This window comes from Orcinus orca, chromosome 8 (assembly GCF_937001465.1).
Source record: "Orcinus orca chromosome 8, mOrcOrc1.1, whole genome shotgun sequence".
NCBI classification, from domain to species: Eukaryota; Metazoa; Chordata; class Mammalia; order Artiodactyla; family Delphinidae; genus Orcinus; species Orcinus orca.
In genome coordinates, this window is record NC_064566.1 from 42,268,905 (window position 1) to 42,291,052 (window position 22,148).

Here is a 22,148-nt window from a genome sequence, read left to right on the forward strand (position 1 = left end):
ACACCACTGGAAAACATCCTAAGACTACTACAAGCAACTCTATGCCAATAAAATGGACAACCTGGAAGAAATGGACAAGTTCACAGAAAGGTATAACCTTTCAAGACTGAAACAGGAAGAAATAGAAAATATGAACAGACCAATCACAAGTAATGAAATTGAAACTGTGATTAAAAATCTTCCAACAAACAAAAGTCCAGGACCAGATGGCTTCACAGGTGAATTCTATCAAACATTTAGAGAAGAGCTAACACCCATCCTTCTCAAACTCTTCCAAAAATTTGCAGAGGAACACTCCCAAACTCATTCTATGAGGCCACCATCACCCTGATACCAAAACCAGACAAAGATACTACAAAAAAAGAAAATTACAGACAAATATCACTGATGAATATAGATGCAAAAATCCTCAACAAAATACTAGCAAACAGAATCCAACAACACATTAAAAGGATCATACACCATGATCAAGTGGGATTTATCCCAGGGATGCAAGGATTCTTCAGTATATGCAAATCAATCAATTGTGATACACCATATTAACAAATTGAAAAATAAAAACATATTATCATCTCAATAGATGCAGAAAACGCTTTTGACAAAATTCAACACCCATTTATGATAAAAACTCTCCAGAAAGTGGGCATCGAGGGAACCTACCTCAACATAATAAAGGCCACATATGACAAACCCACAGCAAACATCATTCTCAATGGTGAAAAACTGAAAGCATTTCCTCTAAGATCAGGAACAAGACAAGGATGTCCACTGTCATCACTATTATTCAACATAGTCTTGGGAGTCCTAGCCACGGCAATCAGAGAAGAAAAAGAAATAAAAGGAATACAAATTGGAAAAGAAGAAGTAAAACTGTCACTGTTTGCAGATGACATGATACTATACATAGAGGGTTCTAGAGATGCCACCAGAAAACTACTAGAGCTAATAAGTGAATTTGGTAAAGTTGCAGATTGCAACATTAATGCACAGAAGTCTCTTGCATTCCTATACACTAATGATGAAAAATCTGAAAGAGAAATTAAGGAAACACTCCCATTTACCACTGCAACAAAAAGAATAAAATATCTAGGAATAAAACCTACCTAGAGAGACAAAAGACCTGTATGCAGAAAACTATAAGACCCTGTTGAAAGAAATTAAAGATGATACCAACAGATGGAGAGATATACCATGTTCTTGGATTGGAAGAATCAATATTGTGAAAATGACTATACTACCCAAAGCGATCCACAGATTCAATGCAACCCCTTTCAAACTACCAATGGCATTTTTCACAGAAGTGGAACAAAAATTTCATAATTTTTACAGAAACACAATAGACCCCGAATAGCCAAAGCAATCTTGAGAAAGAAAAATAGAGCTGGAGGAATCAGGCTCCCTGACTTCGGACTATGCTACGAAGCTACAGTAATCAAGACAATATGGTACTGGCACAAAAACAGAAATATAGATCAATGAAACAGGACAGAAAGCCCAGAGATAAACCCATGCACCTGTGATCAACTAATCGATGACAAAGGAGGCAAGGATATACAATGGAGAAAAAACAGTCTCTTCATTAAGTGGTGCTGGGAAAATTGGACAGCTACATGTAAAAGAATGAAATTAGAGCACTCCCTAACACCATACACAAAAATAAACTCGAAATGGATTAAAGACCTAAATGTAAGACAGGACACTATAAAACTCTTAGAGGAAAACATAGGAAGAACACTCTTTGACATAAATCACAGCAAGATCTTTTTTGATCCACCTCCTACTGTAATGGAAATAAAAACAAAAATAGGCAAATGGGACCTAATGAAACTTAAAAGCTTTTGCACAGCAAAGGAAACCATAAACAAGATGAAAAGACAACCCTCAGAATGGGAGAAAATATTTGCAAACGAATCAACAGACAAAGGATTAATCTCCAAAATATATAAACAGCTCATGCAGCTCAATATTAAAAAAACTAACAATCCAATCCAAAAATGGGCAGAAGACCTAAATAGACATTTCTCCAAAGAAGACATACAGATGGCCAAGAAGCACATGAAAAGCTGCTAAACATCACTAATTTTTAGAGAAATGCAAATCAAAACTACAATGAGGTACCACCTCACACCAGTTAGAATGGGCGTCATCAGAAAATCTACAAACAACAAATGCTGGAGAGGGTGTGGAATAAAGGGAATCCTCTTGCGCTGTTGGTGGGAATGTAAACTGATACAGCCACTATGGAGAAAGAGTATGGAGGTTCCTTAGAAAACTATAAATAAAATTACCATATGATCCAGCAGTCCCACTACTGGGCATATACCCAGACAAAACCATAATTCAAAAAGACACATGCACCCCAATGTTCACTGCAGCACTATTTACAATAGTCAGGTCATGGAAGCAACCTAAATGCCCATCAACAGACGAATGGATAAAGAAGATGTGGTACATATATACAATGGAGTATTACTCAGCCATATAAAGAATGAAATTGGGTCATTTGTAGAGACGTGGATGCATCTAGAGACTGTCATACAGAGTGAAGTAAATCAGAAAGAGAAAAACAAATATCGTATATTAACGCATGTATGTGGAACCTACAAAAATGGTACAGATGAACTGGTTTGCAGGGCAGAAAATGAGACACAGATGTAGAGAACAAACGTATGAACACCATGAGGGGAAAGCGACAGGGAGGTGCGGGTGGTGGTGTGATGAATTGGGTCATTGGGACTGACATGTATACATGTTTGTATATATTTTTATATTATAAAAATATAAATAAAATAAAATTCAAAAATTAAAAAAAAAATAAAGAATCCACCTTCCCATGCAGGGATCACGGGTTTGATCCCTGGTCGGGAAATTAAGATCCCACATGCCACAGGGCAACTAGACGTGTGCGCTGCAACTAGAGAGAAGCCCACATGCCGCAAATACTGAGCCCGTGCGCTCTAGTGCCTGGGTGCCACAACTAGAGAAGCCCGCAATGAAGAGCCCACACGCCACAATGAAGACCCAGCGCAGCCAAACTAAAAAAATAATAAAAAACAAATAAATAAATAAGTAAATAATGGACTTCATTTTTTAAAAATTAATTAATTTATTTAGTTATTTCTGGCTGCGTTGGGTCTTTGTTGCTGTGCGTGGGCTTTCTCTAGTTGCAGCGAGCGGGGTGCTACTTTTCGTTGCGGTGCGCGGGCTTCTTATCGCGGTGGCTTCTCTTGCTGCGCAGCACGGGCTCTAGGGTGTGCAGGATCAGTAGTTGTGGTGCACGGGCTTCGTTGCTCTGCGGCATGTGGGATCTTCCCGGACCAGGTCTCAAACCCGCGTCCCATGCATTGGCAGACGGATTCTTAACCACTGCGCCATGAGGGAAGCCCAATGGTCTTCATTTTTTTGAAGAGTTTTAGATTTACAGAAAATTTGACCAGGTAGCCCAGCACGTTCCCATAAACCCACCCCTACACACATTTTCCCCTATAGTTAGCATATTATATTAATATGGTACACTTTTCATAATTAATGAGCCAATACTAATACATTTTTATTAGTTAAAAACCGTAGTTCAAACTAACACGCCATTGTAAAGCAATTATATTCCAATAAACATGTTAAAAAAAAAAGAAACATAGTTCAATATTTATCCTGTTCAAACTGGATGATTAAATGATTTTTGTAATTTCGTTGGCATTCAGTATTATCCAATTCTCTCACATTTAAAAGCCCACTGACTTCTCTTTCACAAACACAAAGAATGCTCAGTTTACTTGATGCATTCAAATACTTTTTAAAGAAAACGTTCCCCAAATTCTTGTTGACTTTTTAAATACTCCATTAAATGGAGCCTTATTTCTTGTTCACAGTTTTCAATATGTCTTTGGCAATCAGATTATGCAAATTAAAAGAAAAGCAGCAGTGTTATTAAAGTGCTCCATTGTTTATAGGAACTTTTAAAATATGTTCAATAAGAAAGAATTGATGAAAAGTGTTTCCCTTTAAGTACCTGTTCTTAAAAGGGATAACATTACTTATGAATGGGAAAAAAAATTCCAACTTGAAGTGGACAGTAATTATGACACTTGCCATAGCTATCTTTTCCAATGGATTTCATCCCTTGAAGAATTTGATTCTTTTACATGGATAGTCCTAAATACTTATCCAGCTTGGAAACAAGTGAAATCATCATGTACAGTGTTGAAGAAGAGGGGAATCAGAATTGGTGACAATATTCTTTTTTGTCAGTGGATAGCAATTTAAAGAGTCATTGATCAAGAGATGAAATGTAATTCTGAAGAAAGGGAAAAGCAGTTCATACCATGAAAGATGATATTATGTGCTTCAACAAATCAAATTTGAAGAGCAGTTCTTAGAGTTGATTTTATTCCAGTACATGTTCAGGATGCCCGCTCATATGATAATCTTGAGCATGTTTTCACATTAATGTATGTTCAGTCCAGAAAAGAATGAAATAATTTGGATGTGGCCACTGTAGAAGCTATGTAACAATGTAATTGGAACATAGACTGTAACTGCAAGAAACCTGATAAGCAAATTCTACAAAATAGGACCTATTAAAAAAACCCAGGTCATTCGGGAAATAAAGAAAGAGGTACAGAATTCAGATATTTACTTCAGATAAACTCAAATAATTTTTATTACACATATGTCCCTTCCCTTGCAATATCTTTTTTTTTTTTTGCGGTACGCGGGCCTCCCACTGCTGTGGCCCCTCCCACTTCGGAGCACAGGCTCCGGACGCGCAGGCTCAGCGGCCACGGCTCACGGGCCCAGCCGCTCCACGGCATGTGGGATCCTCCCAGACCGGGGCACGAACCTGTGCCCCCCGCACCGGCAGGCGGACTCTCAACCACTGCGCCACCAGAGAATCCCACAATGTCTTTTTTAATCTCAGTGTGCATTTGCATAGGTAATTAGAACTAATTCAAATTTAACTTCTTGTCCTGTGGGATTTTTTTAATTCCTTCTTTTTTTTTTGGCCGAGCCACACAGGGATCTTGGTTCCCTGACCAGGGATTGAATCCATGCTCTTGGCAGTGAAAGCGCTGAGTCCTAACCATTGGACCACCAGGGAATTCCCTAATTCCTTTTTTTTTAAATTGTGGAAAAAACAAAAACATTTAACATGAGATTTACCCTCTTAATAAAACTTTAAATATAGAATATATTATTGTTGACTGGTATTCTGTGTTTTTAATATTGAAACTGGTGACCCTAGTGATTTCAGGATCTGAACTCAGGTCTTCTGACTCCAAATCTAGTGCTCTTTCCACTATCACCTTCCCTCTAATTGATTTTGTAAAATAACCAGCCACATGAGTATATTTGGAATTGTTTCACAGTGATTTCCCACACTTTGCTGCTGCCCTAGACATCTGGAGAATGTCCCTGGCAGGGAAATATAGAATCTCATTTTCATGCCTCTCTTTGCACCCATTAGATCATTCTTTTGGACAGTTTGTTGAGTTAGGCCATGCTGAAGATTCTCTTCATTGTTGAAAGACGAAGTCAATAGCATTCTAGGTTAAGCCTTTAGAGCATCTCTGTGATGTTTGAAATGCCATGCAATCAGCTTAAAATGGGGACACAGAAAGCTACCAATTGGAATTATATGACCTTAACAGGATTCATGAAAATAATAATAATAATTATTATTATTATTTTACAGTCCAGGTCTTTTATTTTCTTTATACCCATCGTGCCATGAATTCACAGGGAATGGGCTCCAACAGTTCAGGCTCCTTTCCATTGGTTCTCACGAAATGTGCTTCTCTGGGTGGTGCAGGCTGGTGCTTCAGTTGAACCCAAGTACCTTTCTCTTTGGCTTCCTTCTTTTTCTGATCATTTTCCTTCACCTGTTTCAGGAAGCTATCTTGGCTCTTAGAGTGCTTAATATGCTCGATACGCACATTAATTCTCTTGGCAAGAATCTTGCCCTTAACTTGTTTGTTTACAAGGATGCCAACAGCATGCTGAGTAACATTGTAGACTCTCCCAGTTTTGCCATGGTAACATTTGTGGGGCATTCCTTTTTGAACAGTGCCCATTCCCTTGACATCTACAATATCACCTTTCTTGTAGATTTGCATGTGTGTGGCCAAAGGAACAACTCCATGTTTTTTAAAAGACCTAGAGAACATGTAGCGGGTGCCCCTCCTCTTTCCCTTTGTGTTGGTCATTTTGGCAAATTACTGGAAGATGGCGGTTCTGGCCGAAAAGCCATGAAAATAATTATTATTGTTAGTTGTGATTTTAATCAATACCATGTATGCAGTTGACAAAGTGCATTCATATATATTATTCTATGTGATCCTCACAATAACTCTGTGGAGTAGTTCATATCTATTTTTCTGTAGAAATTCTGGTTCTGTGCTAAAATGACTTGGGTTGTGCAACTAATAAGTGCCAAACAGTTACCCTCATCTTCCATATTCGGGTCCTGAGCGTTTCACTGCATAGTGCTGCTAGGTGGATGTGAGAAGAACATAGCTTCTAGGGCTGCCTGTCAGTTTAACTTGCATTGGAGCCCACTCTCCAGTCACACTCGGCACATTTTATTACCAACAATAGAAAGATATGCTTAGTTTTAGTTTAAATTTTACAATTCTTTGTGCAATTAGCACATTCAAAATGGAATTTATGAACACCATAAATGCCTACTGCCTCAGAATTCTTTGCACTTCAGGGGGCTGGGCTGAAGGAGGAAGAGACCAGATTGAGCCCAGGAGCTCAACACTCTCCATGTTTAGTACTGGGGACTCCTGGAATGAGGTGGACGCATGTGAGAGAATGGGCAAGGAACACTTACCTTTCAGATTTAGATTCAACATGCATTTTTTTTGTTGTTGTTGTTCTGTACGCTGGCCTCTCACTGTTGTGGCCTCTTCCATTGCAGAGCACAGGCTCCGGATGTGCAGGCTCAGCGCCATGGCTCACAGGCCCAGCTGCTCCACGGCATGTGAGATCTTCCCGGACCGGGGCACAAACCCGTGTCCCCTGCATCGGCAGGCGGACTCTCAACCACTGCGCCACCAGGGAAGGCCCTACATGCATTTTTTGAATGCCATTTACAGTCAAAACACTTTCACATATGATAGCTCATCTCTGAAAGCTCATAACTAAAAGGAGGGAAGGCAGTATTCTACTTTGAGTTGTAGAATTTGAGATCTGAAAAGTTAAGATGCTCTAACTTAAAAAAAAATCACAGGAAAAAAAAGTTAAGGGAGAAGATTGTGAGCAGGGAAATTGCTACTGTTTCTAGACTGGCTGATTTTAGGTGCTCAACAAATCTTTACTATGATGGATTGAAATGGTAATTTGGACTGACATGCTGGCATTCCTAACTCAGACTCTGAGCACCCAGATCATTTGACTTAAAGCTTCACTAATGGGGAACCAATACCCCCTGTCCTGCTTTATTTTCCCCACACTATTTTAAAACATAAAGAAAGAATCAAGGTACACAGACTATTGGCTCCAGTTGACTATTGGGAAGGGATGTGAAAGACATTGTATTTCTTTTTCTGATGTCATATATTGCATATAATATTCTACCAAGGGTAAAGGGAAAATGCAGCAGAACTAAGAATCTATTCCAAGGGAAGATTCACATTTACTGAGGAAAACATATTGTCTATACTCCAAATGAGAACACTTGGTCTGAAAAGTATATTTACGAGACAATAAAATTAGAATGTTTAGAATTAGCGGTGACATCAGTGGTCTGGTCAGCTCACTGAAAAGGGTCATTAAAAATGTGAGACTTTACTTCTTCATTAAATTGCTATGGCTGTCCAACTTCCTTATGGTTCCAAAAATAAAAATGAAAACTCGCAAAGCCTACTTTCCCCCCCAACTCCATTTCTTTAAGAAACAGAGGGTACAATTAAATCTCAGGGGTCTTTTGAATGAGGAACACTCAAGGACTTGTTCCAGTGCTTACCTATATCATGAGAACATTACAGAGGCATCTGCACTACTAGAAGTCTTTTCAATCAGTAAAGATCCCAAGGCTTCCCCAAGTGACACCCTGGTTTACACTGTGACATTCCTTGCTGTACTTAGAAGGACTCTCTCATCCCAGGCATCCAGAATCTTTTTACCCTCAGTCCCCACCTGCAGAGATGCCTTTTTCTAACTGTGAAAACACTGCATGTCATTTTAACACTCCTCCCTTCCACATAAACATGGAGAAGGAATACAGGCAGGGATGGACGCTCACTGATAGAATGGACAAAAAGCAACACGTAGTATTTTATTTGTGAAAGTAGCTGCATATTTCATCTTTGAAGGGCTACTCAGGTATAATGTATCCCAGGGTTTATAACAGCTTATACATTATAAAGAGATCAATGGCTTATTAAACGCTGCCTATCAGAGAACCACATTTGAAATATCCATCAATAAAGATTATGGAGAAAGAAAAATAAAGAAATGAATATTATAAAAAACAAGTGGAAAATTCAACAGTTATTATATGCTGTCCTTTAAAACATTTTTATTCATTGTCTCTAACAACAGAAACGACTGGGGGCTGGTGAGTAGGAGGGAGGAAAATTGTGTCTGACATATTAAGAATTCAGTAGCTCAATAACCCACAGGAGAGCTTAAAGCAAAAGAGTAGGTCAACTGTTAAGACAGTCACCAATTAATCTGTTGACAAAACATGGAAGTAGGAGAACTATAGCTGGATTTCCCAGCACTGGAAGTTTCTTCTTGATGTTAAGTCCCCAAAGCCATACTAATTCCTATTGAGCAAACAGAAGGAAAAAGTATGTCTCAAATTAAACCTCCCATAATGCAGGGGAAATAACACATGGCCCTTTATCCTTACCAAATGTGAGGAGGAATACAGTAGGTTGTCTGACCCTAGCTTCAGAGAACTTGAGAGCGCTGAGAAAGGCTGAGCTTTTCAAAGGAAAAAGCTATGCTCAGCTCTTTTCTGTCACTCTGACATCAGTCTCTTGTGCCCACATAGCCCTTAGCCCTCTTATTCCTAAATGGTTCTATCTAATGTCTTCTATCTAATGTCTACAGTCCCAGAGGCTGATGGTTCAGATAAACTATGTGCCAAATCTTGGCAGCTGTGTCTCTTCTTTGTGGGAAGGTCAAAGTAGTACTTTACAAAATCCAAAGGACACAAAATATTACTAATGCACACATGTGTTTAGAGAGGACTACAAGATAAAACTCCTAGGCATACACACAGAAGACTTCCATAACTTGTACCATACCTATTTTTTTAGGGTCATTACCCATCTCCCCTCTCCTCCCACTAGCGTGTATTCAGTCTTCATTGCCCCTATGCCTTTGCACATGCTGTTCCTTCTTGTCCTTTCTCACCTTCTCTGATGGAAAACTCATTCATCCTTGAGAATACTTAAGCTTCTCAGGAAAACCACTTGCAACAAGTACAGGGAAATTAGTCACTTCTTCCTCTGTGTTTTTTGTAAGCCTCTGTTAATATGGCTATTATAACGCCTATTATATTATATTCCAATTTATATGTCAAGTTTCAGGGCAAGGATCATGTCTCAATCATTTAGTGATTAACACAGCCTCCGGCAGATACCTAGTATATACTCAATGCATTTTTTGAATGAATAAGCTTTGTCTGTTTTCTTCATTTTTCTGTAAAACTAGTTTAATAATGTGGTTATCTTCAATATGGCAGTTTATTCTTAAATAATTGTAATAAGAGGAAGACAGTGAAAACAGTGTGCATTACTCCTGGAAGGCTGTCAGTTATACTGAACTTACCCAAAGAAGTGGGAAAAATCTCCAAATTAAAATGTTAAACATGGCTTTATAATAACAATCAAAAAATGTGTTTATAAAACCATTTATTTTTCCAGTTCTTCTACTTCTTAACAGAGCGTAAGAAAAAATGGTACACAAACATCAGGTTTAGACTTTGCATCAGAAGAGGTCTTTTAAAGGATCAAAACAATAGATTTTTTTTTTAGTCGAAAGGGACCTCTTGGTTATCTAGTTCAACTCTCTGCTCTGTATGAATCTCTATGATATCTCTGATAGATGCTCACCCAGCTTCTACTTGAACACTTCCAGTGATCGGGAACTCACTACTTAGGAAGGTAATTGATTCTTTATTTTGACAATTACGATATCCAAGTTGAGCCCAAATCTGCCTCCTTGTAATCTTTAGCCATTGGACTCAGTCCTTCCTCCTTAAACCACAGAAGATATTCCTTCTTCCTTATAGAAGCCCTATAAAGAATTAAAAACAGCTATATCATCATCCCAAGTCTTTTCTTTTCCAGACTTTTCCAGTTTGATTCAACTCCTTCTGATATGTCATGTTTATCAACATTTTCACCAACCTGGTTCATATCCTCCAGGCACGTTGCAGTTTGTCTCTAAGACTTCTGAAACGGAGCCTGGAACACTACTCCAAATGAGATTTGCTCAGTGTAGAGGATTCCTCAGAACAGCACTAACACATATCTTTCATTCTAGCCTCTGTACAGGTATTTGAAATTTGGACTGGCTCTTACTTGATGTAGAGTCAAAGCTTGGCAAGAGTTAGCAGGAAAGAGGATAACATGAAGCCTGGGTAGGAGCAGAGCTAAGAGAACTGATCCAATTCTGGGGCTTTAGTTGGGAGGCAAGCTGCCTAAACGAACCCTAGATATACCAAGGGGATTCAAGGGGTTTTGATCGATAGATGGGGACAAGGCTGTAGCAATATTTGAAATTAGACAGGTGGTAGCATCTTGCCTCTATTAGGTTTTGGAGCAGGCCCTCCATCACCAGGTGGGGAACATGAGAAAAAAGACCCAACTCCTGGCAAAGAGTCTGGAAAGGGTTAGGCAAATTAGAGTCAGGGAGACTGGGGTTCAAAGAAGGGCTACATTTCTAAGGGGAAACTGAGGTAGTAAGAATTAAAATAGCTCTGGAATCATAAAGACCTTTGTTGAACTCCATCTTCTTCATTTTCCAAACCTCAGTTTCCTCATGTGAAGATAATAGTATTTACTTAAAAGGATGGCTGTGAAGACTTAGTGGGATGATATAGGTAAAGTCTGGCATATAGTTACTGCTTTTCAAATGTTTTTATTGCAAATTAAAATAAAAAGAGATAAAATGTAAGTTAAATGAATTTTAAAATAATTTCACCTTTGAAGCCTTTCAAATTAATTATGTACTAAGAGCATATTCTCAAAACATTTTTAACACTTCCTTTAAGAAAAGCACTATACCTATTTTTTTGAAAGATGATCAGGAATGATATGGATTGGTTGAATATGGCTTGTAAAGTAAGCATGATGTAATATGATTCATCATAATCCTCATAATAGTTGTGCCAATATTATGGTTATAAGAAATATACTTATTTTCAGATTTTACTTTCAAATAAGTGATGACTTTGCCATAAATCTCTGAAGTCAGTCTTTTTTGTAATATAAATTCACTAATCCAGTCAGAATTACAATTCACTATTTGTTAGAAATCTTTGCATAAATCCTTTTCCCAGCCCCACACTGTTTTCCTTTTAATATCCAATTATCTAAAATTTAAGAGGAATGAGCACCGCCCCATGGGAGTGTGTGTGCTGCTCTGATCCTATAGTTAAAATTCAGAGAATCAGGAGTGACGTCATCCGTAACAATAAAAAAGCTTCTCTTGGTGTGTGGAAGACCTATATATAAAAGTCACATTTAAGGGTCTACAACTCAATTCATCAGCTTTCTCAGGTTTACTCAACTTTGAGAAAGCATCAGCTGCTAATACACCTGAAAGAAGATCGTGTCCTAAGACATTGTGTGGTGAGTAATCTTTATTTTCTCTTTTAAATTTCATATGAGTTCTTTTTTATGATCAAGCAATTATTTAATGTGTACCATTTTCTACAATGTCATGCTGCTTGTTCAAGGTAAAATGTTAAGGGAGGGTTTGAATATTATTTAATCTAAAAATGCTGTAATAAAGAATAAATTTATGCTACTAAAATATTGTTAAATCATTTATTTTTGTGATTAAAGTCTTTTGAGAGGCCTTGCTTTTTATAAACTCATCTGAAATTACATGAAAAATAATTAAAATTTGGCATGATGTGCTTTAATGGTACCTTATTAAAATTTTGAAATAAAACAGCCTAATGAGAAATGAATAATTCTGATTTAAATAATCAATGTAAATTTATTTCTCTGAGTTAAAATTCCACTTTTCCTCCAGAATATCCTCATAGAGAGCTCAATCTGTGTACTATAGTTGGAGAAACTCAGTTTTACTGCTGAATATTTATTCCCTTTACATAAAACCTTTTCTAATTTTCTATTCTGAAAACTGTACATGAATTTTAAGGATGTTTTACAACCATTTTTCAGCTTTTTAAATGACATTCTTGTAAGAACCTCATCTCTCTATTAAGAACAAGGAAGCAAGGCAGAGGCGTTTGGTGAATGTGACAAGGCTAGAATAGGACACCAAAGCTTCTGTCCTCTGGCTATAATGATTGTTTCTAACACAAACCAAAAATGAAGAATATTCATTTGTTCCTCCTTCAATAGCTTTATATTGCACAGTGAAAATAAATATAGTAGATTATAATGCTCCTTATGCTACTTCTAAATGATGCAGATTCCCTTTAAAATATGAGTACATAGCCACCCTATGTGTATGTTAAAACGGAGAACCTTAAGTATTAAGAAAAGGCACGTCTATGATAAAAGGCTTTGCAATTGTTGAAATGCAGATTACAGTAAGACTTTTCTATTTTGAGATGAAAAGCTTAAAAGCAAAAGAGGAATGTACTAAAAATTATACTCAAACAAAATTGTGAATAAAATAAGCTGAAAAGATAAGATACAGACAGGCATTTTATATGGAGTCAAAGCTCTAAATTCATATAACAAGTAATTAATTAGATGATGTTTAAATGCTTTGACACATTCTTTTTAACGGTAGGAGAAGTGTGTGTTAATTTAGTAAAAATCTCTAAATCAGAGCCTATTCATTTGACATTTATGTTTATCATTGCGTTGAAAGGAAGTTTACTTATGAAAAAGAGATTTGCTAAGTCAACAAACACTGTTGACAATTTACCTAATTAAAAGAAGTAGGAACTTCCCTGGTGGTCCAGTTGGTAAGACTCCATGCTCCCAATGCAGGGGGCCCTGCATTGGATCCCTGGTCGGGAACTAGATCCTGCATGCATGCCGCAACTAAAGATCCCACATGCTGCAAGGAGGATCCTGCGTGCTGCAACTAAGACCCGGCACAGCCAAAATAATAAATAAATAAATAAATAAATAAATAAGAAGTAGCCATTTTCAAGCTTCTTGTGTATTTAGTCATAACACAAAATGTGGGAGGAAATTCTAAACAGTAAGGTTTTTCATTCTTCATGTAGCTTAAATTCATATATTAAAACTTGCACAAGAACTCTCAAAAAGATACCTAAGAAAGTAAAGCTAATCTGTCTAATTTCTAAGTCAAATTTTGTGTATACATAATATACACTAATTATCTGTATATATAATATATACTTACATATACTGTAAAATAAAGAGGCTGATTCCAAAAGTCTCTCATGAAAAACAATCCAATTAGTTACTGTCACACTCTGTACAAAGTTGTATGATTATAAATATAAACTACTATAAATTTAATTGTATTGTTTGGAATATTAAAAATATTTTAAATGCCTCCATTTCTCTTTTTCTTTTAGTGAAGATGATGTCTGCAAAAGACATGGTTAAAGTAATGGTTGTCATGTTCGTGGTTTGTTTTCTTGCAAGATCAGAAGGGAAGTCTGTTAAGTAAGTACCATAGCCTGTTTCTGCACGGTGAGGGCATGGGAATTGGATTTTTAAGGTTGGCTTTATGATTTGGAAGAGGGGAGCTAATGGAGTGATCCTCTCTGATTCTGTTCCCTCTAGGAAGAGATCTGTGAGTGAAATACAGCTTATGCATAACCTGGGCAAGCATCTGAGCTCCATGGAAAGAGTGGAATGGCTGCGTAAGAAGTTGCAGGATGTGCACAACTTTGTTGCTCTCGGAACTTCTATAGCTTACAGAGATGGTAGTTCCCAGAGACCCCGAAAAAAGGAAGACAATGTCCTGGTTGAGAGCCATCAAAAAAGTCTTGGAGAAGCAGACAAAGCTGATGTGGATGTATTAATTAAAGCTAAACCCCAGTGAAAACAGATACGATCAGAGCACTGCTCTAGACAGCATAGGGCAACAACATTACATGCTGCTAATGTTTTCAAGCTCTATTAAGATTAAGTGCCAATATTTCTAATATTACCAAACTTTATGTGTAATCTACTGCTAACTATGGTAGCAGCAATTTTAATTGATTATTTTGATTTTACTTTTATTCATCTAAGAGCTCTTTTAATAATTCTATTTCTATTGCTTCTAAATAAATGAAGTTAAGTATTTCTTCCCTGTTATAAAAATATCTTTTGGTTATGAGTAACACCAATATGTTTAAATTGAATGTGACTAAGAAGAACAACACAAAATTTTTTTTAACCCTATGTCTAACATTCTGATATTTTGAAATTATCCTTTAAATATTATCAAAGTACCAGGTCCCCGAATCATCACTAGCTAGTTACTATTGTCCTCTTCATTTCAGGAAAGGAAATGAAATGCCCCTGGTCATATTCCTAGTCTGGACCCCAAATTGCAAGGAATAGAATTTTTGTGTTTAATAGAATATAACTTTGTTCATTTGTTCTTCCTCACACGCATTTCTAACAAAACGGACTGACTTAACCAAAGACAATTTAGAATATCAATGGGCATCATGGGGAACTTTTGAAATCCCCAGACTCAACGTTCTTAAAACCAAATTGGACTACCATAGCTCTAAGATTTCCAAAACTGAATGAAATGCCTATTTTGATTGGTATTTTGAGGCCTCCAAATATCACCAGGACCCTAAAATAGCCTCTCTGCAAAATAGGACTTTAAGGTTAACTGAGGCAAACAAGCAATTAAAGAAAGATGAAGTGGCTTCGGAAGCCTCGTGCTCCTCCTCCTTGGCGCCTTGTGCTCAGGCTTCACGTCCGGCGCCATCTTCCTCCTTCCCTTCTATACTTCTGTACCCACACCTCCTCCACACCCTCAGCTCCCCCTTACTAATTCTCTCATTGAACTTTCATATTTCTTTGAAACCCTCCCCACTCCTTTTTCCTCTGAACTTATCAGAACCTGTCCCCTTAACATTAAGCCTTCTGAGGATCCAGAGACTAAACCCTGAATTTCTTATATTCCCTGGACTAAAGCTAAACTGCGAGCCACAGTCAAATATTTCCCCAAAGTAACCGAAGATCTTCACAGATTTGCTGAGGAATTTAATATAGTCTTTCAAACTTGTCAACCTTGTTTCTCTGATTTAAATCAGTTAGTTCATATGCTTGTTGGTAAAGGCCCGGCCCAGCACTGCCTGAAAACTGGTAATTGGGAAAATCCTGAAAGTCTCTAGAATCACAACTGGGAGACCAGCTTGCTAACTTATTATACGATCAAGCTTGGACAGTTGCTAGGCAACTTCATGAAGCAACTCCTAGGCCTTTTCCAAAGCCTGTTGATTGCAGCAAAATTTAGGTTTGCACAAAAAAATCAGATGAATCTGTTCATGACTATTACAATTGACTTCAGATTACTTTTAAAGAAAATTCTGGTCTTCCTTCAGATGTTTATTCCACCTGGGTAGCTTTTAACTCTATGTTTATTAATGGGCTGAACCAGGACCTTTCCCTTCTAGTAAAAAGGATCAGGATGGAATGGGAAAATATGTCCACTCCAGACTTAGTTAATCTGACAAACTTACTCTCTTGCACTCTAGATGATTCACCTAAAAGAAAGACCACTAGGGAATTCCCTGGCTGTCCAGTGGTTAGGACTCCACGCTTCCACTGCCATGGCCCAGGTTCGATCCCTGGTCGGGGAACTAAGATCCCACAAGCTGTGTGGAGTGTCCAAAAAAGACCCCAAAAAACAAAACCAAAAAAAGCCACACTAAAATTCTTCAACTCCAGCAAATAAAAACCCCTAAACAAAAACAAAACCCTCCTAGTTTCTGCTATTATTGCAAAAAGCTAGGACACTGGAAAAGAGATTGTTATACCTTTAAGTGCTTTAGGCACCTTCAGCCCTCTAACAAGCCTTTCCAACGTCCTCCCAATTCTCAATGATGGGGCTCTGAGAAACTACAGGGGCTCTTCCCAATCATCCCTCTTAATCTGCTTGGAGAAACGTCTCTCCAGATTGGGTATGAATCTGTTCCAGTCCTAACTGACACCAGAGCCACACTCTCGGTGCTTGACTCCACTACTATGAAATAGCCCCTGCCTCGAAGTACTAAAACAGTTCAAATAGCGGGGATCTCTAATCAACTGCAAGAGATGCCTCTCCCTGAACTTATTTCCTTTTGTTTGGCCCTTTGAGAGATACATGCCTTTTTCTCCTTAGTTCCTCAACCCCATCCATCTATCAGGCTGAGACTTCTTAGAGAAGTATCATGCTGGAATTTCTTTCTTCCAAAGGGAGAAAAAAAAAATCATAAAGGGAATTCCCAGGCAGTCCAGTGGTTAGGACTCCACGCTTTCACTGCCAAGGGCCTTGGTCAGGGAACAAAAATCCCACAAGCCACACAGTGCGGCAAAAAAAAAAAAAATTGCAAAGGTAGAAATAATTCTAGAACTTCAGAGTAGTCATTGAAATAACAAACCAGGTGAATTAAATGACCCCTTGACATCTTTTATTTGCTCCATCTCTAATGATTCTAGAGCTGATTCTGGAAACACTGATAGTTTGTCCCTATCAATCCAGCTACCATCTTTATTATGGGCAAAATCTCCAACTGATATTGGCAAAATTCACAGCACACCTCCCATCAATATTCAAATAGATCTCTCAAAACCTCTGCTCAGAATTAATCAATATTCTATAGGAAAGAATCTCTAAAAAGCATAAAGCCCATAACAGAAGATTACAAGGGCCAAGGCATCATTATCCCTTGCACTAGCCCCTGCAATACTCCCATTTTGCTAGTGAGAAAACCTAAGGGCCAAGGGTAGATGCTTGTCCAGGACCTTTGAGCAATAAACAACATTGTTATCCCTCAACACCCTGTTGTTCCTAATATCCATTACTAATATCCACTCCCACTGAAAGCAATTTCTTTACAGTAATTGATTTATGCAGTACATTCTTTAGTATTCCAGTTGATGAAACTAGCCAATACGTTTTTTGTTTTTTTTTTAATTTTTGGCCGCGTTGGGTCTTTGTTGCTGTGCACAGGCTTTCTCTAGTTGCGGCGAGAGGGGGCTACTCTTCATTGCAATGCGCAGGCTTCTCAGCGCGGTGGCATCTCTTGTTGTGGAGCACAGGCTCTGGGTGTGTGGGCTTCAGTAGTTGCAGCATACAGGCTCAGTAGTTGCGGCATGCAGGCACTAGAGCGTGCGGGCTTCAGTAGTTGTGGCTTGTAGGCTCTAGAGTGCAGGCTCAGTAGTTGTGGTGCACGGGCTTAGTTGATCGTGGCATATGGGTTCTTCCCAGACCAGGGATCAAACCCGTGTCTCCTGCATTGGCAGGCAGATTCTTAACCACTGCGCCACCAGGGAAGTCCCCTAGCCAATACCTTTTTTTACTTCACTTGGTAAGAAAAACCGTTCACATGGGCAGTAATGCCTCAGCCCTTACTTATTTCTCACAAATCCTGAAGGCTTATCCAGGTGATAAAAAGTTCCCTAGAAGTTCTATTTTGCTGTAACTTGTGAAAGAAATCTCTGTGCTCTCCTTCTCAAGCCTCTTCACCGGAAGGCAGCATCCATATGTCAAAGCTTTTAGCCTTAAAGAGACATAACATTGTCAAGGAAAAAAATCAGTTTGCCCAAACCCAGGTTTCATATTTAGGGCATCTGATATCAGAACAAGGACCACACCCAGATCCAGATAGACTTCGTGGTGTCCTAAGTTTCCAAAAACCCAAAACTAAGTGCCAACTGCTAGTTGCTTGTTGCCAAAATTGGATTCCAAATTTCTCTTTTATGGCCAAAACTCTGTATGTTTTACTAAGCAATAACAACTCCAATCCAATTTGATGGGAAGAACCAGACAACATAGCTTTTAAGGCCTTAAAGGAGAGTTTGATGAACCTGCCTGTGTTTGGACATCCCAGTTATCAAATTCTCTTTTTCCTTTTGTATATGAAAAGGAAGGGAATGCCCTGAGGGTACTCACCCAAAAACACTGGGACCACCATTGACCCATATGGTATTATAGCCAATAACTGGACCCTGTGGCATGGAGATACCCTTCTTGCCTTAGAACAATTACTGTCTCTGCCCTTTTGGTTAAGGCCACAAGAAAGTTATTGTGGGATCCCCATTACCCATTTTTATACCTCATGCAGTAGAAGGCCTCCCCAATTCTCATTACACTCAACCTTTCTCAGTGAGCCCCCTCAACTCCTATGAAGCCCTTTTGTTAACTACTCCTCATGTAACTCTTTTACAGTGTAATAACTTTAATCCTGGTACTCTTCTTCCCACCATCACCAATGACATCTCTCATGACTGCCTAACGCTGATGGATCACCTCCTGACTCCTGGTGATAATCTACAGGCAATTCCTCTGGGTAACACTGGCTTTTCATGGTTCACTGATGGTTCTTACTTAAAAGGTGACAATGGTAAATACTGTGCTGTTTAGTCTATTGCAACGCCTTTTGATACTGATGAGGCACCATCTATACGTATGACTACTTTGGCCCAACAGCCTGAATTATATACCATTACACAGGCTTGTACTTTAGTCAAGGGCAAAACTTCTAATATTTATACTGATAGCAGATATGCTTTCAGAGTAGTTCATGATTTTGGACTGTTTTACAAGCAATGTGGCTTCCTTTCTTCCAGCAGATATAAAATTTTAAATGGCCCCTTTGTTCAGGAATTCTTGGATGTAACGCTTTTACCCTCCACTTTAGCTGTTATTAAGATTCCAGAGCATTCTATTTTTTTTTTAATTTATTTTGGCTGCGGTAGGTCTTAGCTGTGGCACGCGGGATCTTTTAGTTGCAGCATGCGGGCTTCTTAGTAGCGGCATGTGGACTCTTAGTTGCGGCATGCACATGGGATCTAGTTCCCCGACCAGGGATCAAACCCAGGCCCCCTGCATTGGGAGCTCGGAGTCTTACCCACTGGACTACACGGGAAGTCCCAAGATTCCAGGGCATTCTAAACATGACTCCTGGAAGTAAATCTCCGTGCTGGAATTTCCACAAGGAATGCTGCCCTTAAAGGAACCAAGAGCAATCAGACCTCTGTCATGGTCCAAAGAGATATTTCCCCAAATGACAAGTTAGAAAAACTGGTTAGAGAAGCCCAACAGTTGGCCTCAGAAAAGAAAAAACAGGTTGAAAATCCACAGTTGTTGGTTTGAAAAAAGAGAAAGCTCTGATTCAAACCAAATAACATTCTAGTCCTACCAGAAACCCTAAAAATCCCATTGCTAGCCACTGTACATGCATTAAACCATTGGTCTATTCATAAAATGATAGCATTCATGAGTCAATATTGGTGGAGAAACATTAACAAAGTCACAAAATAGTGCCTGCCTCACTTGTCGCACTTGTTATAAATACAATCCAGGAAGCCTGTTTGTACTGCTCTCAGACATTTTAAACTGCCTCATGGACCGTTTGAGTTCTGCCCAATGGGTTTCATACAACTTCCTCCATCTCATGGATATACATATGTTTTGGTCATGGCATGTATGTTTTCACACCAGACTGACGGACTACTGCCTGTTCTGTGGCTAAAGTCCTTTTGGATATGATTATCCTTACCTGGGGAACTCCTCTTAAACTTCATAATGATCAAGGAACCCATTTTTACTGTTCATGTATTTCGACCAGTCTGCTCTGTTTGGCTGGTTTTACAACAACTTCACTGTGTTTATCACCTTCAATCCTCTGGTTTAGTTGAAGGTACACAGCATTATTGAGTCAACTGACAAAATTTGTAGAGGCCTTCCAAATACCTTGGCCAAAAGCCTTGCTGGTGGTACTTCTAAATCTCAGATCTACCTCTTTTGGAACTCATAAACTCTCACCCTTTGGGATAGTCAGAGGATGCCCAGTGTACTTGGCTCCTGCCTCTTTTGACCCACAAGAGATGAAAGATACTCCAATATTGCAAAGGTCTAATTGCTTCTACTACAAATAACTATGTTTGATAGAGCAATCTTTTCACAGAGCATTCTTGGGAGAGGAAGACCTTAAGCATCCTACCCTGCAAGCTGGAAAATGCACCTCCAGAAAGACTCTCTTCAACCTTGCTGGAAAGGCCCCTATCAGGTACTGCAAACTAATCCTGTGCTGCCAAACTCCAGGGAATAAACTCTGAGAACATGTGACACACCTAAAGAAAACACCAAACACTGACTGGACCTACACATTATCTAGTGACCTGAAAGTAAAGATTTCCTGGAATTGAAGCAGACAATATCTGATGAGATAGCTTTCCAAAGATATCTGGACCAGGCCTGTTGGAAGTTTGTCTGCCAAACCGTTGATGATGACGTAATGCTTCAGGTGATCTCCAATGCCTAATATCTTGATAATATATAAACTTTAAATTCAAAGTGCCTGGGAGTTCTCTCTCTCACCCTCCTTGTTACTCAAATGTGACTTCAATAGGTTTCCACTCTGTGTTCTTTCCCTCTGATGTGAGACATTATACCCAGGAAAAGTCCTTCCTGGCATTGAGGGACAGGGAGCTGCTGAAACGAGAAAACCTGACTCGATCAGTGATACTTTCAAAGAAAGATCTTGATTAAAAGAGGGAAATGTAAAAAATTAATAAACAGAAACCTCAAGTAGTCAGGAAACCAGAAGAGGGAGCTCTCATGCCCTGCTACCAAAGTAGGACCCAACTGGAAGAAGAAAGTCCTCCTCTTCTTTCCTGGCAACAACTCAGCCAATGAAAAGCCCTGGACTGTTTGTTTATTATAGCCCTCCCAACATCCTTTTGCCTTCTGAGAAAGAGTTCTCCTTCCCTTGCTATGTGAGGACTTACATGTTGCTCTCCATGGTGGCAGACCCTGAATTGTAATTCTTTGCTTAACACAAATAAACTTTTTTTTGCTGGGGAAATAACTAGGTTTATTTTAGGTCAACACCTTAAACTGTGAGCCTCCTGGGTCTAGTTCAACATCATCCTGAGCAAAGCTCAGTATGTAAATTAAGTTAGGTTTTAAAATCAATTATTTGTTTTTGTAATTCTTAGATAGTTTTCCCAATCATATAAACTCCTGGTAATATCAGGAAAGCTTGGGGATATATGATGCATCAGTTTCACACTATATGCTCTTCTTTGGGGATAAGACATAACATATCTCTTTGAAAGGACTGTGGCCAAACTGCAACATCTGTAGCATTCTTGGCACAGATCTTCATGGGTTGTACATTTTCACCTTCTCTTGAGATCCCCAGGAAAAAGGGTGGGCACAGGAGACTCCAAGGTAAGACACATTTTTCATTCTTACCAAGAACTTTTTGAGCAGTGTATTCACTAACTGAACGAACTTTTTGGCCAACTCAATATTTGTGAAGATATATAAATGAAAACCATCAGAGGCATGGAAAAATAAAATGGCTTTCAGGTCCCAGTCCAGAAAAATTCTCACCTCTGTAAGTCTGAGTTCACGTGGAGAATAGTCCTGGTTTCTGTACTGACAGTGACTTAATGTCTCCTCCTGAGGCTCACAACCCAGAACCCCAGACCTGAAGATACCAGGAAAGGGCAATCATGATATGCAGAATCCCTGCAAACAACCACAGCCAATTCCAGTGTTTCTCCAACTTCCACCTCCTAATAACGTCAGTCAGAGGTGAAGCAGGATGACCCCAGCACACAAGAAGCAGAGATAAATGTTTTGGCATTCTCTGGTTGTCTTGTCTGAACCTACCCATATTCAATGCTCTGCAGGTCATTAAGAGAATAAGAGGAAGTCACTGGCTATCACCAGAGCTAGAGTCATTTTCACATAGAATCTCAGCACAGACATCATCACTTAGATCTCAGTCTCACCAGTTTCCCCAGGGCCATGCTGGTCTGGATCCTCTGGATCTAGGAGAT

General features: G+C 38.9%; 2 protein-coding genes across 3 annotated transcripts; one reads left to right on the forward strand and one right to left on the reverse strand.

Moving 5' to 3' along the window:
* Positions 1-5,707: 5,707 nt before the first annotated feature.
* LOC117196368 (60S ribosomal protein L21-like) lies at positions 5,708-6,207 on the reverse strand. The gene has a single exon (XM_033404451.2). It carries the CDS (start codon positions 6,201-6,203, stop codon positions 5,712-5,714), a length of 492 nt encoding a protein of 163 aa, XP_033260342.1. The 5' UTR covers positions 6,204-6,207; the 3' UTR covers positions 5,708-5,711.
* Positions 6,208-7,004: 797 nt separating this feature from the next.
* PTH (parathyroid hormone) lies at positions 7,005-14,430 on the forward strand. Of its 2 annotated transcripts, none has more exons than XM_033404452.2 (3): positions 7,005-11,670; positions 13,715-13,805; positions 13,926-14,430. In XM_033404452.2, the coding sequence occupies exons 1-3, from the start codon at positions 11,568-11,570 to the stop codon at positions 14,185-14,187; spliced, it is 456 nt and encodes a 151-aa protein (XP_033260343.1). In that variant the 5' UTR covers positions 7,005-11,567; the 3' UTR covers positions 14,188-14,430. The 2 variants fall into 2 exon arrangements, with proteins under 2 accessions (XP_033260343.1, XP_004279213.1); XM_004279165.3 differs by having other exon boundaries at positions 7,015-11,810.
* Positions 14,431-22,148: the final 7,718 nt, after the last annotated feature.

Excerpts from the sequence above, each read along its gene's own strand:
- LOC117196368 (XM_033404451.2), bottom strand. The coding sequence starts at position 6,203 with ATGACCAACACAAAGGGAAAGAGGAGGGGCACCCGCTACATGTTCTCT.
- PTH (XM_033404452.2), top strand. The coding sequence starts at position 11,568 with ATGAGCACCGCCCCATGGGAGTGTGTGTGCTGCTCTGATCCTATAGTT. Across the intron at positions 11,671-13,714 it reads CAATAAAAAAGCTTCTCTTG|TGAAGATGATGTCTGCAAAA; the intron begins GTGTGTGGAAGA and ends TTTTTCTTTTAG. Across the intron at positions 13,806-13,925 it reads TCAGAAGGGAAGTCTGTTAA|GAAGAGATCTGTGAGTGAAA; the intron begins GTAAGTACCATA and ends TGTTCCCTCTAG.